Source organism: Ostrea edulis, chromosome 7, assembly GCF_947568905.1.
Source record: "Ostrea edulis chromosome 7, xbOstEdul1.1, whole genome shotgun sequence".
NCBI classification, from domain to species: Eukaryota; Metazoa; Mollusca; class Bivalvia; order Ostreida; family Ostreidae; genus Ostrea; species Ostrea edulis.
Window position 1 is genome coordinate 2,131,575 of NC_079170.1, and position 18,956 is coordinate 2,150,530.

Consider the following 18,956-nt stretch of genomic DNA (forward strand, 5'->3'; position numbering starts at 1 on the left):
CCCCTAATTAGGTAAATAACGGAATCTATCTATTTGACTTCTGATTGGAATTAGCACAAATTTTTTGAATTAGCTTGCACTTTTCGCAATATTTAATTGCAATAAAAATTGCAAATTAGATTGAATTTTAATGATGATTTTTATATACATCTACTCTTTCTTGTAGTATTTTATTTCTTCCTCTTAATCTTACTGTATATGTATATTCTTGCATGAAATGTTTTGTTTTTATTTTGTATTCTTTTGTTAATCTGTGATATGTCTGTGTACATGTGTAGCAGTCAGCCGGGTTCGATCGCCGGTGGCCAGATAGCTCAGTTGGTAGAGCACCTGACTAGAGATTCAGGGGGCTCGGGTTCGAATCCCGGTCTGGTCCGTTGCATTTTCTCCCTTCCTATTACATTTGGTGCCGTAGACCAGCCCCTGGAACTGACAGGTGAAAATGCCTGCCAGGGGATAAAGATCCTGGGTTGATGTCTTCAGGTGTGAAGACATTTAAGGAGGGAGGAATGTAGCGGTCAGCCGGGTTCAATCGCTGGTGGCCAGATAGCTCAGTTGGTAGAGCACCTGACTAGAGATTCAGGGGGCCCGGGTTCCAATCCCGGTCTGGTCCGTTGCATTTTCTCCCTTCCTGTTACACATGTATACATGCATGCTATGTGTCTTTGATATACATGTATGTGATAGTTGGTTAAAAAGCTCTACAGAGCTTGTGTTTGATTTGTTGAATGTATATAGTGCCGACTTTAAATAAAAATTACTTTACTTTACAAAGCATGCTATTTCCCCCATCATCTTTAGTTTTGCACACTGTATTCAGATAATCCCCTCCATTTAGATAGTTAATATAACGCAGACAAACCTCTTTCTTGCTTCTTACACTGTCCATCAAGTTCATAATTAGTTGTTCTCAACTCCAGGAGTTGAATCTACAATGAGATATATTTTTGACAGATGGAGGAAATTCGGGACAAATCGTCCTTTTCGCATTATGTCCTATTAAAGACATACAGCTTTATATAAAACCACTGATCCAGAATAATAAAGCGTTTCCTCTTTATTAGTAAATAATTAATCAACTTTAAATATTCAAAAATTACCTGCATCCGATGAAACTCATCCTCGGAAAGGGAGGAAGACATTGTTTTTCTTACATTCTCTGACTTTATTGAAAACTTCCGAGAATTGTATATTAACTCGTTCTATGTATGTTTCGTCTTAGTCAGGACTGATGTCAAGGCATTTACTTGGAGAAAAGAAGATGAGTAAAAGAAGGAGGTGGAGGGGATAAATGGACTAGGAGAGGAAGGTTAATGAGTCCGAAGAGACAGAGGTATACCCCCTGTCCACCTCAAACAAGTATGTAGCACTTATTGATATGCTTTTGTACAGTATGTCTACTTGACGAAGAGACGGAGAAAGTTTCCTCGACCACCACTCTCTGACAGCGTGAGAACATCAAACTCATTATAAGCACTCACGATTTCAAAATAATTATTTTTCTCTCTGTTTCTCGAATGAAAGGTGAAGATAACGAAAAGTGATCAATTTCAACTCCTTTAAAAGGACTGATTCACGATTTTCCACAAAATTTTAGTTTTCACTTTAAAAATTAATGATCCAAATCTACTGTCTAACATGTTTAAAAGGTTTCACATAAAAATTAAGGTTATAAATACATTATCACAGAAGCTCATTTTAGAGTTCATTATTTGTTTGTAAACAAAGATTGCAATATGTGGATCGACTCGACATATGAATGAAAATGATAATTGTTGATACATGTACATACATGTAAAACGTCGTCGATATATCTGAATGTCGAGCTCCAGGCAACTGGCTATGTCAAAAAGACCGTGTAAAGTGTTGAAAAGTCATATCTTTTGATGTTGTTGATTTCAGAAATTTTTTGGCGATTTCAAATTTACTAAAAATTCTTTAGAATCCACATTTGACTTACACCATCTATGGCATATAATGGTGTGACACTGTACGTTTGAAATTTCTCCAGGGGCTTTGTAGAACATTCACTGAATCCAGCATTGAATGTATCTTTGTTTGTAAGGGGTTTTATGATGTTTAGGAATCCATTATACGTATGGTAACTCTTATTCATTCGACCCATTGATTGGGATATTAAAAGTGTCTACATCTGAAGCATGGTTATGAAGAATTTAATCTTTTGAAAGGGCAGTTGGAGTATAAGTACAATTACCAAAAGTGGAATTAATGTCAAATTCGTTTAGAGTACAGTTGTAATAATGGCTTACAAAGTCAATATTGTTACAAGCTTTGTCAACTTGAATTACAGGGTCAAAGCCCGTTTGGGGCCTGAACTCTATGATACCATAGATATATAGATATATTTATTGTATCACAAACTTCGGGTCCAAAACGGGCTTAGCCTTAGCCCCTGTGTCTGGAACCAAAACATATTCCTCATGTAACCTATCTAACTCTTTGATCACATCTCGTTTACTAGGTTCTCGGTACCCCTTAAGAGGCGACTTAATCGAGATGATACCGCGAAAACCGAGACCCTGTGTCACAGCAGATGTGGCACGATAAAGGTCCCTCCCTGCTCAAAGACGTAAGTGCCGAGCATAGGTCTAAGTTTTTGCAGCCCTTCAGCGGCAATGCATGGTGGCGTCTCCATACGAGTGAAATATTCTCGAGAGGGACGTTAAATAATATACAATCAATCAATCTGGATTACTGAACACAGAAGGATAGATGGTACGTACTTTTGTTTTGATGTGTCTAATACGGAATTACAATATTTCTCTTCTACTTTTAATCCATTCTGACAAGGTATCAAGTTCTTCTTTTTCATATTTAGCCCATCGTCTGGCATAATCTTCGACAGAACTCCTAATAGAGATGACGTTATATCGCCAATTGAAAGACCAAGGTTCTCTGAATTTAGGACCTTTTAAAATAAGTGATTTCAGATCCTCATTTTCAACTATATCAACATCACCAGTAATGACATGTGCAGCTGGACTATAGTTGAGAGAAGAGAAGAACAGGAATATAAAAATCCATTGTCATTTCATGCTCGTTTTTGACTGCTACCAAAACCAGGACTTCTAGATGCATATCTCCGATAAGACAGATAAGCTTCTAGGTAGATATAAATCCTATCAGTCATTGTACAATATGAAGGTAAAATAAATTTCTCTCTCTCTCTCTCTCTCTCTCTCTCTCTCTCTCTCTCTCTCTCTCTCTCTCTCTCTCTCTCTCAATCTGACTAAAGTACAGACCTATATATATAATATAGATCTGTACTTTAGTCAGATTTCTCTCTCTCTCTCTCTCTCTCTCTCTCTCTCTCTCTCTCTCTCTCTCTCTCTCTCTCTCTCTCTCTCTCTCAATCTGACTAAAGTACAGACCTATATATATATATATATATATATATATATATATATATAATATAGATCTGTACTTTAGTCAGATTTCTCTCTCTCTCTCTCTCTCTCTCTCTCTCTCTCTCTCTCTAACATTAACTTCTACTACGTGTGATTTATCAGCAGGTTGCGCTCGTCGTCCTCTCTCTTCTTTCTTGGCATTGTCTCGCTTGTCCATTCCCGCCCCCATGTCGATGTGATGCCAGCTCTTCCACTGTGTACTGTAGAAGCTTAAATCTAACATCGGTTCCACGGATTACCCCAATCAACGGCTCGTGGACAATTTTCCTAGATGACAACCATCTGAATAATTTACCAGCAAATGTGTTTCTTGGGATAAAGGTGCATATGTTGGTCTTAGATAACAACGAAATAGAAAGGATAGACGAACAAGCCTTTAGTGGAAGCGAGGATTCTTTGATCTTTTTGGACATCATTGGAAATAAATTATCATCGTTGCCAAAAGCAATTGCAGGACTTAATAAAATAATGTCACTCTCCGTCTCCAGAAACCCATTGTCTGATTTAGATGAACACGTCGTGCTGAACATTTCCAAGTCCTTAATGTTTTTAGACTTTGGATCGAGTGAAATGCTGGAATGGCCGAAAAGTATGAAATATCTTACAAACCTTGCTTCCATCGATATATCGGATTTAACATTCCCCAGCCTCCCGGACGACGTATTCCAGCCATGCGTGACGTCCTTGAACGTCCTCGGATTACACAACACAAGCGTAACAAGGCTTCCCTCTTCAATTACCAAGTTGGAAGCTCTTCAGAATATCAAATTAAATGGAAATCATAACTTGTCATCTGAAGCAATATCCAAAATGGTGTCCAACCGTCTCCCCGGTTTAATTGACGTGACATTCCAAAACAACGGCTTAGATACTCTTCCAAACATTTTTCTGAAAGCAAGTCATTTATACATCATTACTGTCGCAGATGAACCTATTTCATCGTTAGATGACAATTTGTTCTCGTCAGATTTCAGCTCCAACTTCCAAGTGATGCGGATGAATAACACCAAATTATCCCGCGTTCCATCCTGTATTTCAAAAGTCAAAAGTATTAAACGACTGGAAATCACATATAGTAATATTTCATCAATTGGAGACAACGATTTCAATGGCATGACGGACCTGAACACCCTAGTCTTATCGGGAAACCCCCTGACTGAAATATCTGATGGAGCCTTTCAGAAGAACGAGAGGCTGAGCTTCTTAGTTTTTGAGGAAACGAAGCTACAAAGTATACCACGTGCTATTCAGAACTTAACGTCGCCCCAGCTCCTGAACTTATCGGGGTGTTCTATCCAATGTACGTGTGAAAATCTTGGTTGGATGAAGAATTGGAGAACTAGACCGACATATTTTCAAATCGTTGGAGGATGTAGCAATATGCATAGGGATCTGATGAGCTATGTTAACGAAGAAATACCAAAATGTCCGAATAAGTAATTCGATGAAATTGAATGAGATACTTGCAATACGAGATGTTATTCTTTTTACAATATCTACAAGCATACATGAAGCTCAACCAAAAAATGCGTCATTCCGCAGCGTCCTCTAATGCAGTGTTGAGATCACGTGTTGAGTTATTTCATTTGTTACAAATATGTTAAGATGTCTTCAATCATTTTAAGGATTTCGGGAGGCAAATGGATATCAATGTCTGTGCAGTTCATAAAAATGTGCATTTGTATTACACGTAAAGATAAATAATACAATGCCCCCCAGGTGAGATAAAACAAATCCTCTCGCGGGACATTGTGTATAACTCACCAGCATCATACATGTTGAATTCTAATGTCCGTCTATGTGGGCTGTCACTTAACATCATTATTTCCTTGGAATTTTCTTAAAATATTCATTACACAATGAAATGCAACATGTATATAAATACAAGACCATGTTCACGTCAGGTACCACTACATTGATTCATGTTATTCATCACGTGGTCATCGTTAGTCTGTGTTCCTCGGTATAATACAACTGTGGTTTACAAAAACAAACGGTAGATGTACCTTCACGGAGTTTACGGTATATTTACCTAATTCACGGAGTGTACGGTAGATGTACCTTCTTATAACGGAGTGTACGGTAGATGTACCTTCACGGAGTGTACGGTAGATGTATCTTCACGGAGTGTACGGTAGTTGTATCTTCACGGAGTGTACGGTAGATGTACCTTCTTCACGGAGTGTACGGTAGATGTATCTTCACGGAGTGTACGGTAGATGTATCTTCACAGAGTGTACGGTAGTTGTACCTTATTCACGGAGTGTACGGTAGTTGTACCTTATTCACGGAGTGTACGGTAGATGTATCTTCACGGAGTGTACGGTAGTTGTACCTTATTCACGGAGTGTACAGTATATTTACCTTAATCACAGAGTGTACAGTAGATGTATCTTCACGGAGTGTACGGTATATTTACCTTAATCACAGAGTGTACAGTAGATGTATCTTCACGGAGTATACGGTAGTTGTACCTTATTCACGGAGTGTACAGTATATTTACCTTAATCACGGAGTGTACAGTATATTTACCTTAATCACGGAGTGTACGGTAGATGTATCTTCACGGAGTGTACGGTAGATGCACCTTCACGGAGTGTACGGTAGATTTACCTTCTTCACGGAGTGTACGGTATATTTACCTTCTTCACGGAGTGTACGGTATATTTACCTTATTCACAGAGTGTACAGTAGATGCACCTTCACGGAGTGTACGGTAGTTGTACCTTCTTCACGGACAATTGAATGAATTGTACAGGTGCTTAGAATTTGCTGTTAAACTGTAATATAACTATTTTGCAAATTACAACATTTACCTTTTGTAATGGCTAAAACCCATTAAATTCAAAACTTCATTAATTATTACCAACTACACATTTTAACGTTACGGCGTGACAATACCATTAGTTATACACGTATCATTACTACATCATTTGTCATTAGCTAAGATACATATTTTTATGAATGTTCAGATTCTTATTCAACTCCCCGTCTATAAATATTTACTTACTTCTTGTGTATACTGATGAATTCATATTGCAGTAATTTCGAGAGGAAAACATACTAAAGTTCGTTTTCAAGTGGTGATGGATCGAAAAGACATTTTTGTAAACCGGTTGAAATTGCTATTAAGAGTATGGGATATGAAAAGTATAGGAGGGAGCGTATACATATGAAAATCTACATGAAGATTTGCAGATGCGTTCCGAATATCTAGAGGACCATTCCCTTTACAACTAAGCTGAGTAGAAGTATAAAACCATTTGCTTAGATCTTCTAGTTCTCAATCTGAAACGAGCCCCGTCTTCCCCAGTCTGGAATTATGTCCGCGATCTTTGGCTTGACATTGGCATTCTTCATGTAACAGGTTTGTAGTTTCATAATAAGCAACTCCTGTATGGGTTCAGGGAATTTAATATCACAGTGAAGGATACCTCACATGCACATATTTTTACAGCCCTGCAATACAGGTAAAATAACAATAATATGACATCACAGAGTGCATTAATTAATAATTGACAATATTACTTATATGATTAATGAATGTAATTTCCATCAAGATAAATGTATTACTTGTATCAAAATCACAATAAAGGGAGACAACTCTTAAAGTTACATATACTGGTATGAACAGATTTCTCCCATAGTCATAAGAATACATTATCATTAAAACTTAAATCATATATTTACCATTCTATGGGAAGAGGCTTCCACATACAAGTACAGGGTATATATATCTATGTGGATATGTACATGGACTCTGTAATTTACATACAATAGTCTAAAAATACTATTTATTAAAGTTAGACTCAATTGCTCACTCCGAACAAGTTAATCAAATATTCTGATTATAAAATAAAGTGTAACTTGATAGATTCACCAATTTACTCTAAATATAAGCAATTGATTCATGAAATCAAAGAACTTTAAACAAAACTATCATTCTTTGTAGATCTAGCCTTTCTCTCAGTTAATATTTAGTGCAAAAGGAATCTCATTAAATCTGCAAAAATATATAGACTGGAAATATTAATTAACATTTAATAATAAGGATAATTAGTAATGAATTACTTACCAGAAAAGAAGGAAAAGTCTTTATAGAAGGTCTTAGTCAATGTTGTCGATATGAAGTCTGTCCTCTCTCAAAACTAGACAAAGAATGCTCAATTTTGGCGGTAAAACCCAATGACCAAAACAATAAAAACCAACCAAAAGCAACTTCACAAAACACAACCAATGAAGTTCAAGAACACTACAAGACCTTTAACATATGCCTTAAGGTAATGACTATTAAATGTGTTCACCTATATATGTACATGTAAGGGCTAGAGAAATAAAGGAGTGGATCTAGGGTTTTCTAAAGTAAAATACATTGAAGCATATATCTATAGCAAAATTTATTCATTAACCCAAAGATCACTCTATTACATTCACTTGAAAGTGAAATACACAGAATGATTCGTGAGATTACCGTTATGTTATCGAATCCTGGTCTGATGGATAGGTGAATTTTTTGAAATCAAACTTCACAGATTTTTGTGTAAGGGAGCAGTGAATCGTAAAGTCACGGATGGCTGCAATCGGAATCACCATGTGAAGTTAGTGTTCCAACTAATTCGGACGTACACATGGGAAAGATGAGAGATACGACGTCTGGAAGTTATAACAAACAATTTCATCAACCACAGACCATAACGAAGTTAAACAAGTCTCTCTCACTCAGATGTTTTCTTCTTCTCATATTTTCAGACCAAAGTGTTTCTATTACGTCCTGAGACAATCGTGTAGAAATTTAGAGTATCCGATTATAAATGACGGAATGTATTCGTCATCCTATCACTTTGTGGGATGGGTTACGTTTACGTAAAGATATACATGTATCTCGGGTTTATGAAAAAACGCATCATTTTGCAAAATTGAGATGGAAATTAAAGAAATATCTGTGTAAAACTTTACAGAAATATGTAAAAGCCTAAACGAATAAAATGTATACTATTTAAGACGTAAAAAGTGTCAAATGAATCTGAAAGTGAAAAAAGGCGATTTCCAATCGAATCTTATGAAAATTACGTACATAGCATTTCTCAGCAATGAATGATTTCCTTCCATACAAAATTGTTTCTGTCATGGTTTCTAGATAAACAAAAAATTCTAATGTCAAAATTACAACACAAGATTGCAAGATGTATTGGTGATGCAGAGGGGCTTATTCATTATGTCTTCAAGATTTTTTTTTTTTTTTTTTTTTTTTTTTTGGTCTTTATTTGTTGTTGTTGTTTTGGGGTTTTTTAAAATTAATTTTTTGTTTTTATGTTTTTTGTTGTTGGGGGGGGGGGTACGCGTAAATTACCGTTGCTTTCACAATATTCAGTCCAGGGGTCCGTGTTTGCCCAACTATCTATTTTGTATTGCTTGTAGGAGTTATGAGATTGACCACTGTTCGTCATCTTCACCTTGCATGTATCAACAGGCTAACAAACAAAAGCGGGAAAATACACGGAGAACATTAAATCTGCTACACCATAATCCAAGATCCACGACTTCCCAGATATCTCTTGATACAGTGATGACGACTTCCCTGATATCTGTGGGTACAGTGATGACGACTTCCCTGATATATGTGGGTACAGTGATGACGACTTCCCTGATATCTGTCGGTACAGTAATGACGACTTCCCTGATATCTGTCGGTACAGTAAAGTCGGTTCCATAAAGATGGCTTCATTTTTCTTTACTTTTTTATATTCAGCTTACATATTACATGTTCATTCACTATACACGTACATATTTAAATTCAGAACAAAAACGGGGATTTCGGAGCAATCGTATAGAAGATCTATTTTTCAAACTTTCAAAAGCATTCAGAAATACTGAAAATGCACCAGCTTCCATGGGCTACCTCTCAAGGCAGCCTCAATCCTCATACTCATTGTTTGTCCCTGAATTACGACACTAGCTGGTAATACCTGGTATTCTCATTGTTTGTCCCTGAGTTACGTCACTAGCGGGTAATACCTGATATTCTCATTGATTGTCCCTGAGTTACGTCACTAGCGGGTAATACCTGGTATTCTCATTGTCTATTTCCGTCCACGTTTCCATACATTGTTAGGTCTTCTCGATCGACTGTGTATTCCAGTAATTCAATCCCACATGTTTCACTTCCTCAGATCACAACAATAAATGATCTTCAACAAGTTTTCTTATCATGATTGATTGAAGAATTGAACAGCGTGAGCACTTCCCGGAATTTAAAGGCATTTAACAGTTTAACTCGCACTAGCATGCAAAATGTACAAAGACATTTTAAACAATGATAGATAACCACGTGTTCAGTGTAACCTGTTTAGTCATTTTACAAGAATTAAACTATCATTGTTGCCAGCAGCAAGGCTTCCTGTGATGTCATTATTAATCTCCAGAAACCCATTACCTGATTTAAATCAACAAATTTTGTATGTATTGTACTTTTTTCATAATTTTGGGTCGAGTGAAATCCGAAACATATGTTGGTGAAAGGCAAGAACAATATAAACTTTACAATTTTGGACTCTATAAATATTCACAAATGTATTCTTCAGCAATATTTGGGTTTTTTTAAGATCATGGTGTGTTATTTTAAACTTTATTTTTAATCAAAAGACCAAATCAGCACAGCTTTCTTCCCTTTCATTATCTTTGAGCTGCACGATCTTCCTGTTTCCTTTTCTAAGTTTTGAAATTTTAGGAATATAGTTTTCCTTTATTAGTTGGGCGATATTTGCAATTGGATTATAGAATTGGATATAAAAATTATTTGACAGGTAAAGCATATACAATATTAATGTGGCGACTACTGGTAAAAAAAAAAAATACTGACTAAAGACACATTTTTTTCTGAGAGCAATTCATGTAAACATCATAAATGTAAGAGAAGCCTGTGTTATCCGCTTTAAGGAATAGGAAAAGTTATGGTGCACTTTTGGCACACTGTGTGCCGCTAGCGGCATTAGCTGTACACTTCTGGCAAACAGCTCTGGCACACTGATTTGTTTGCCGCAAACTTGCGGGAAATTTGCAGCAAACTTTACATTTTGGTAAGGGGTGCCACACATTTTGACCTATGTATAGTGCTTCCGGCGGTAGAAATGTCCATTCTTTAATATTTAGATTCCCAGTATTTTTACTTTAGATATCTTTACCAATTGAAATGATAACCATGTCCTCGTGAAGCCCGTGGGAATCCGGGTTAGAATAGGTCCGCAGTACCCCCCCCCCCTCCCCCGGGAATCCGGGTTAGAATAGGTCCGCAGTACCCCCTTGCTTGTCGGAAGAGGCGATTAAATGGGGGTGGTCCTTCGGATGAGACCGCAACACCCGTGGCCCCGTGTCACAGTAGGTGTGGCACGATAAAGATCCCTCCTTGCTTAAAGGCCGTAATCGCCGAGCATAGGCCTAAAATTTGCAGTCCCCCACCGTCAGTGGTGACGTCTCCATATGCGTGGAAAATTCTCGAGATGGACTAACCAATCTTTTTCTTTTTTTTTCATGAATGCAAACAACGTGTGTCTGAATCTCGATAAATATAGTGTGATTATTTTACCGCCTGGGAATGTTCCAACAGGAATGAAAGTAAAATGTAAATACAAAAGATAAATTTCATTTTTGAAAATCGTTGTGGTACGTATGAGCAGCAATGCTTCGCCCCTGCATACTATCTGCGAAGCGCACCATGAGGTATGCTGGTGTAAACCGTCGTAGTCCACGCCCGCATGTAACTTATTTCTTAATGTTATCACCGTCTACAGGGACACGGGACCTCCCTTTTAAGGTCGTATATATCTTTCACGTCCAAGTGAAGGAACAGTCAATACTATTATCTAATTTTACTATATACATGTAAATTGATATTACATTTTTGTTAATTACCTAATCTAATATATAAATTGATATCACATATTTTTTTTTTAATGTTTTCCAACAATAATCAGCAGAGAAAGGTACACACAATGAGCAGGGGTAAAACAGACCATCACGTGACTTACTATTACCCGATCACGTAATGAACTGTTTCCCGGTCACGTGAGAAACTATTGTCCGATTAATAAAACAATTATTTCATGCCTACTAGGAAAACAGTCTACATTGTTATATACCTTAAAAAATTTCTTATATAAAGCTAATACGATTTAGAAGTAACATTTTTACTGTTAAACCAATTCTCACACTCGTGGTTTATAGACCGGTCAACAGTTTGAGCTGTTGACTGGGCAATAGTCTGCTTTATTTCTATTAGCTATGTAAGTCACGTGGTTCTCGGTGTGCTGCTATGGTGAGGTTAACTGATTTGACTGATAAAGATACAGAATTTAGTAGATGGAACGCAGCACAGAAACACGAAAAATGTAATTATTGATTTTTAATTAGGATATTACGTAGGTTTTCCTTTAAACTAGTGGAAGTGTTGATAAATGTATACAATTCTTCTGTCATGTTAAAAGTTCGAAGTCAACAAACCATGTCATATGGCATATGCATCTAGTAAATCATCCTAAAAATTGAAAGTGTATAAGAAAACAGTTATAGACTGTGTCCTCGGACAACAGCTGTTTTGTTTGACCCTCGAACGGATCTGTTGCCCGAAGTCAATAACTGTATACCATTGCCCTTCAGTAGTGACGAAGACCCGGGAAACTGTACGGCCTCTGACAACAGTTTCCCGGGTCTTCGCCACTACCTCGGGACAATAGTTGTCACTGTTTCCCGAGTAGACATGAAATAATTGTATAAGATATACGTATGTTTAACGTCTGGGGTCTGACGCGTTTTGAAAATGAAAGGTGAAGATAACGTACAGTGATCAATCTAATAACTCCTATAAGGAATACAAAATATAGAGTTGAGCAAACACGGACCCCTGGATATACCAGAGGTGGGATCAGGTGCCTAGGAAGATTAAGCATCCCCTGTCGACCTATCACACCCGCCGTGAATCTGATATCTTGATCAGGTAAACGGAGTTATTCGTAGTCAAAATCCATGCAGTGCGCCAAGAACGGCCTAGCAATCGGCATGAAACACGTCAGACGTTATTTGAAAATAACACAGTAACATCACGTCCATCAAAGACGCCGTTTCTTCACTGAGGAAGCCTTTGACAGAAATACGCCTTGATATAATTGTGCCTGGAAACGACACTAAGGAACCCACCACCCACGCTGTATACAAATGTTCTATTCGCTGCCCATGTGAAACTATGTACAATGGAGAAATAGACCGAATATTTCCAAATAGGCCTATATATGAAGAATGTAACGATACATTTTTTTATTTCTTCGATTCGTTTTTATTTGTTGTTTTGTTGTAATCCTTCTCGTCCTCCTTCTTTATTTATTTATTTTATTATTATTATTATTATTATTTGTATATCATATTTGTATTTTATAAAGAAAAAAAATTGGGATATATACATGTACAATTCATGTACTACACTGCGGTATAATGTTAAAAACATCACGTATGTGCATGTATATCTTTATAATTTAAAGTATACTAGTATCAAATTGCAAGCAACGCCAGCCTGTCTTGTCCGTGAACGATATTGAAATCTGAACATCGACAATTAGTAAACCGATAAAACAGAACATCCCTTACGCTGCGCGTGATTCATTCATAAAACAGAGACGATTCTTCTTTGAGGAACTTCCCCCCGTGTGAACTGAGGTGACCAGACGTGATTGTATCTGATCAGGCACTTACCAAATTCTAAAACCGTCCATGGGAGTCCTCCTCCAACGGTGATTGACTGATAGAACAACCCGCTACACCACATCTGACGAAAATGTGAATCCCGACACATAATACCTATAGAGAGCAATAGCCACGCAACCATGAAAGCGATAACATTGAAAACTGTGTCATTCGGTGTTGTTTAATGACTCAATCATTTATATAATCTATAGTTTGTGTTTCTTAAATTACAATCTCAATTCTGATTCAATATCCTTCAGCATTAGACCATGAAGTGCTAAATGAGGTAGAAGTGGGATTACAATATATTTAAATATATTCATCCCTTAAGGTCACATTTATAGCGCGTGTTTCCTTAAGGTGACAATATTTCCCTTACGAGTTTTTTTCTTTGAACAACCACCGGAAATATATAACCTCCGTCTCTAAGTGTCGGGGCGGTCCTTAATTGTATAAAGTTTCTCGACCTTAAGTTCTCGTCACAATATATATATTTGCACGACCGAAGTAAAACTCAAGTCTATGGGAAATGGTGTTTATATAAATAGGCACAATCAACAGTTTGTTTCTAAACGCGAGCGCGGCAATCGAGAGACGGAGACATATATATAGGTAAGAATATATTTAAAATGCTAGATTTTTATTAATGCACTGATATGACATTTTAAGGAAGGAATAACGATATGCAGTTCATCTTGTACAAAAACCTCCTAAATTCCGTTTTCATTTCAATGTGAAATAGAACTCAATTAGAAAAATTGTAAACCTTTTATCTAATGATAATTTAGGACTGGGTTAGAAATTTGGTCTTATAGATGTAAATTCTTTTAGAAAAGGAGACCCGGATAAATTAAAACTAAATTGCTTATTGATGTTACACTGGTGCTGTCACATGATATTACACGCGCGTGGATGTAACTTTGATCTCTAATATCAAAGTCTGAATGACAGTTGTATGTATTTTACAATATTTTTTTTAATAATCTAAATATATCATAAAAGAAGATGAAATTTACATTAACGAAAGGGGAAACGGCGACAGCTAAAGTTAAAAATCTAAAATGATACTAATCATGTCAAAGCGTAATTTTTTTTTTAAACCAAGGTTCATCGTTTTCTACATCATCTCGGATAGCAATAAAAGATTTACCACGTCAAAATAATTCGAATAGCTTATTTCAAATCACTTATCGTGTAAATATCTTCATGTGCAATTTTAAATGTTAACCCCGAAAGGCGACCTAAAAATTGTATTGAGAGCATGCATCATCTCAAAAGAAAGAAAAATTACCATGTTCAAAATTATTTAAAGAATTTATTACAAATTACTTAATATCGTGCAAATTGAAAAAATGCCGTATCTTCAAGTGTAATATAATGCACGTAAGCCCTGAAAGCATGCTTCAGTGTTACACAAACTCTCTGCCAAGTATCAAATGTATACTTTTGTAAGTTATTAAGTTTCTCTCGTCGCCATCTCGTTGAAACAATTTGTCGAAATGCTGTAAAGATATTTTGTCGACAATCTCTCACTTTTCTTAAAACACAATATCCTAGCTCTTAGCCAGTTTTTCTTTACGATCTTGTGATTTGATACACACATAGAAAGGCTTATTGATTATATTTTTATATCGATGTAACTTTTCGAATTTCTAATTTTAAAAACACATTGAAAAGACAAGTAGACACAACATTTATTTTATAAACCATCAAAATCATTGCGTTCATCAAACAGATGGAATATTTTTCTCCGCTCAATGAAAATGCCAAAACTTTAGTACACAGAACATTTTGTTTTCAAGGTCATCGAAATATTGACACCACTGAGAATTTAAGGACACTGTGTTAGTTATTAGAGAAATGACGAAATATCTATGTAGAATTTTCAGGATATGAAACAAACTTATCTGCACCTGACAGATAGGGAAATATTTGGGTTATCCTGATGGCAATTTTTTGTCGATAGAAATTATTTCTAATCAGATGGAACGTCCAAAATGAAATGTTTATCAAGTAATGTAAAAGTGATATTTGCCATTCACAATATATTTAATTTTTGTTCTCCGATAGATATACGTTATTCAGATAAATTTCTGTTGTCAGATTGTAAAAGGCATAATTCCATACCATTTTCAATTTCTGAATGAAATGGGGGAGGGGCAGCAGGAACGATGTTTACATGAACACGGAGGAAGAAACGCAATTAATTTTCAAATCTGAAGAATATATCAAAATAGTTTTGTTTGAAATTGCGTTTTGTTTATATGTATCAGACATATTGAATTAATTCGGCAATGAATCAAGTGGAATTTACAACAGAACACGCATGGAATTAATTTTGTGTTTTAATTGTCAGTAATCTACATTCCATGGACAGAAACGAGATACTCCGTCTAAATCGGCGTAATCTTCCAATATATTGTGTAAATACAAGTCATATGTATGCATACACACAATGAACACAGTTTCGATACAGGCGTGTGCTTAGCATTTCATCTCCAAAAATATATTCCACCTTCCCAAGCTGTCAAACACGTGGGATGTACAAACGCGACAGATTGAATCCACCCCTCGTGCCAGGTTCGCCAGCAAGATAGGGATATGTTCCCATGTACATCGCTAGTACGGCAAACATGTGCCCGAGTGGACGACAAATGTCCCAATCAGGTTTTCACCTTTCTAGAATAGATTCTCCTTGACCACGAAATGACCGTATGTAATTGATGTGCATATTTAGAGGCTATTTATGCATTCAAACACCAACCATCCAGAAAATTGCCCTATCGAATTTTTTTTTATTTTCAAATGGAGGGTGTGGGCGTTTTCTAATCTTTTACATGACCCACCCTTATGAAAGTATCAGCTGGGTAAACTAAGGAGACAAAACAGAAATCCAAAACGTATACATTGATTGTGAATAGATATGTCTGCCAGAATTTAGACTCGTGACGATTTGTAAGTTTTCGTTGGCTCATTAAAGACCAAAAACATTTACTCTAATACGTATAAGGTTTTTTTGTTTTGTTTGCATATCTCTAATAAGTGATTTTCAATGTGGAATTAACCCGGAGAATTACACTTAATGACACGGAAAGACTTTTAAATTTATTTGTCAGCCAGAGAATTATAAAAGTAAGAGGATTACACTAATACACGTCACAACTGACGGGAACTTTAAACATTTGTTTACGTTACATAAATACACAATTCATATATTTTTAGAAATTTGTAGTAAATGTTTTGATCAGTCACTGAAAATAGCTATTTAGGTGTGCGTAGCCCTCATCACTGTAGAGTATACTAACAGTAGCTCTCTGGTTGATATTTATTTTAAAAAAAAAAATTCGTGAAATGGGGTGGTTTTTTTTTTATTATTATTATTATTTTTGTATTCTAATAATTCAATATTTCTATTGGTATTTATTAGATATGTTAATCAATGAAATAATTGTAACGAAAGTTTTTATTTGATTAATTTTACAGACAATCTGAAAAGCCATCAAACTAAGACTTCTTACTAATCGGAAGTGTCGACACTCAGCAGACGACAGACACGATGCAGACCGTCTCACGTGATCAGAGTGTCGGTTGTGTCACGTGCTCCAAGAGTTTCCACATCAGAGAGTTCGGACTGGACCACAAAAATCCCAAGCGTTTCGTAACACTAGAAGTAAGTGGTAGCCGACATTGAAACAATCTTGTCGTGTACTTGTAACCGAGTGGTATAGAATTAGGTGCTTACACAGATCTAGACGCATGTAGAAATCAGTCAGCTAATTCACACTTAACGAAGTATTTCAAATTTCTTCCATCCATCTAAAACGTTACGGTCGTTCCCTTCAGTTCTGTGTGTTTACAATAATTCAACGGTGGTATCTCACGTTTAAATTCACTTTTCCATAGTTCAATGATGCTGCATCCTGTCTAAATCTTTATGACCACATCACAAATCGTTATTTAGTTTCATTTAAAACTAGTTATACATGCTTGGTATGATCTTTGAGAGAAAAAATAAGTAGTCCCTATACCCTGTTCCTGTATATTTTGTTACTAACGAACGCACCACAGCCCCGGTACTGTAGTTGATTGTATCGTTCGGTTATTTTAGTTTGGGCGCCCTGTTCTGTATCTCCCGTGGGCCATTTTCTGGGCCATTTACCACTGCATCTGGATTGTCCTAGAAGCCTACTGGTGGTCCCTCAAGACCCACCGCGCACCACTGGAGTGGCTCCTAAAGCTAACGAACATTGGATACGTTATCCTGACATCGGCTGCCATTGCTGAATGTTTCATAGCTGTGTATACTTACTGCTTTCTGACAGCAAAAGACAGAGGTACGGTATCACTTCTCATATTTGTGTGTGTTAAAACATGTTCGTGTATCTTGTATATTAAAAATGTGAAATAATTTTTAAGCCGTAAAACTTGCACAGAGTACAAAAATAGATATTTACTCTGTTTCGCGGCTGACTTCCTCATTGCTAATACTACTTTTTCCTATTTTCGTAGAATCTCAGACGGGCATGTCTTGGTACTGTAAATTGTCGTGGGTTTTACACAACATCTCCCACCCTACAGCTCTGTTGATCGCCTTATCCTACTGGACGATGTTGTCTAACTGTGAGTATGATGTGTTGATTTGGAGTGTTTTTACACAGCTCTGCATGCGATAGCATTCGGTTATTTAAATGTACATGTATTTACAATCCCTATCTGTTACCTTTGCTAGTTCTTTATAGCCACGACCACATTCCAAGAAAATGATATGTTGTGTTTTCTTTCTAATTCAACTGTATACAAGAAAACTATAAATTCAAGTTTATCCGTTACAGTGAATAACTGTTGATCTTTTCATCTTTACAGTTTACACAATTAAAATATGGACCATCAACAAACACGGAATAAATCTGCTGTACACCTTCCTGCTTCTCATCTTTACCTCAAAACCAATCAAATTTCAACATGTGTACTTTCCGATGGTATTTAGTTTCCTGTATCTTCTGTTTACCTGGATGTACTTCCTGGCCACCGATGACGTCATATACTCATTTCTGAATTGGAATAAGCCAGGGAAATCCATTATGCTGACCATTCTTTATGTATTTGTTTGTACGCCACTTGCACATTTTTCCATTTTTGGAACTTATAAATTAAAACAATATTTCAAACAGAAATGTTCCTCGGAGAAGACTGTTGGTGATACCCGGATCAGTGATACGGAATCTAAGGAGGAGATGTTGAGAAGTGATACAATGGAGAACTAGTAATTAAACAAAGGATAGTCTTATGTCGGAAAGGTTGTGTTCGTACTGCATGTAACAATGAATAATTGTTGGTGACTGTATGAATATTTGTATGTTTATCATGACGTGGTGCAATACTGTTATTTTAAATACTCCCTGCAATATCATTGTGAATAGCTATATCATTATATGTATACTGTATTTATGTCTATGAGCAGTGAATATGATGATATACGCTATTGAATATGTGATTGTACCTGGTGTTTTGATGTTATAATTTATTCTGATAATCCTGATATACAGATGTACATGTATATGCAAATCAAAAAAAACATAATAAACTCGTTCAATGTTACACGAATGTATATTGAGATATGTTCCACTACTTGATAAAAGTTATCTACATATGTACCTGTATACCAGGGCCTTATTATTATTATTTTTGGTCTAGGCACGAAATTGAGTGATCAACGAAATCCAGTCGCTTTTTCAAGAAATTACACTTGAATTATTTATTTTCAAGTGTATTTTTGTCAAATCTTCGACCTTTGGTGTA

At 36.3% G+C, this 18,956-nt stretch overlaps 3 protein-coding genes across 4 annotated transcripts in view; 2 read left to right on the plus strand and 1 right to left on the minus strand.

Moving 5' to 3' along the window:
• Positions 1-1,607, minus strand: part of LOC125654496 (GRIP1-associated protein 1-like) — a 56,008-nt gene extending 54,401 nt beyond the window's left edge. Inside the window, exons 1-2 of the mRNA XM_056142891.1 lie at positions 1,101-1,607; positions 863-929 (exon numbers count right to left, since the gene is read on the minus strand). Coding sequence (XP_055998866.1) covers positions 863-929; positions 1,101-1,142 — 109 coding nt within the window. The 5' untranslated portion in view covers positions 1,143-1,607. The remainder of the gene's footprint in view (positions 1-862; positions 930-1,100) is intronic.
• A 1,534-nt stretch (positions 1,608-3,141) lies between these two features.
• On the plus strand, positions 3,142-4,894 carry LOC125656796 (leucine-rich repeat-containing protein let-4-like). The gene is made up of 2 exons (XM_056143011.1): positions 3,142-3,165; positions 3,531-4,894. Exons 1-2 carry the CDS (start codon positions 3,160-3,162, stop codon positions 4,866-4,868), a joined length of 1,344 nt encoding a protein of 447 aa, XP_055998986.1. The 5' UTR covers positions 3,142-3,159; the 3' UTR covers positions 4,869-4,894.
• A 3,766-nt stretch (positions 4,895-8,660) lies between these two features.
• LOC125655209 (protein rolling stone-like) lies at positions 8,661-18,817 on the plus strand. Of its 2 annotated transcripts, XM_056143012.1 has the most exons (6): positions 8,661-12,082; positions 12,248-16,513; positions 16,641-16,827; positions 17,266-17,491; positions 17,667-17,777; positions 18,021-18,817. In XM_056143012.1, exons 3-6 carry the CDS (start codon positions 16,714-16,716, stop codon positions 18,419-18,421), a joined length of 852 nt encoding a protein of 283 aa, XP_055998987.1. In that variant the 5' UTR covers positions 8,661-12,082; positions 12,248-16,513; positions 16,641-16,713; the 3' UTR covers positions 18,422-18,817. The 2 variants fall into 2 exon arrangements, with proteins under 2 accessions (XP_055998987.1, XP_048741364.2); XM_048885407.2 differs by lacking the exon at positions 12,248-16,513 and having other exon boundaries at positions 10,162-10,231.
• Positions 18,818-18,956: the final 139 nt, after the last annotated feature.

Excerpts from the sequence above, each read along its gene's own strand:
- LOC125655209 (XM_056143012.1), top strand. The coding sequence starts at position 16,714 with ATGCAGACCGTCTCACGTGATCAGAGTGTCGGTTGTGTCACGTGCTCC. Across the intron at positions 17,492-17,666 it reads TCTGACAGCAAAAGACAGAG|AATCTCAGACGGGCATGTCT; the intron begins GTACGGTATCAC and ends CTATTTTCGTAG. Across the intron at positions 17,778-18,020 it reads CTGGACGATGTTGTCTAACT|TTTACACAATTAAAATATGG; the intron begins GTGAGTATGATG and ends TCATCTTTACAG.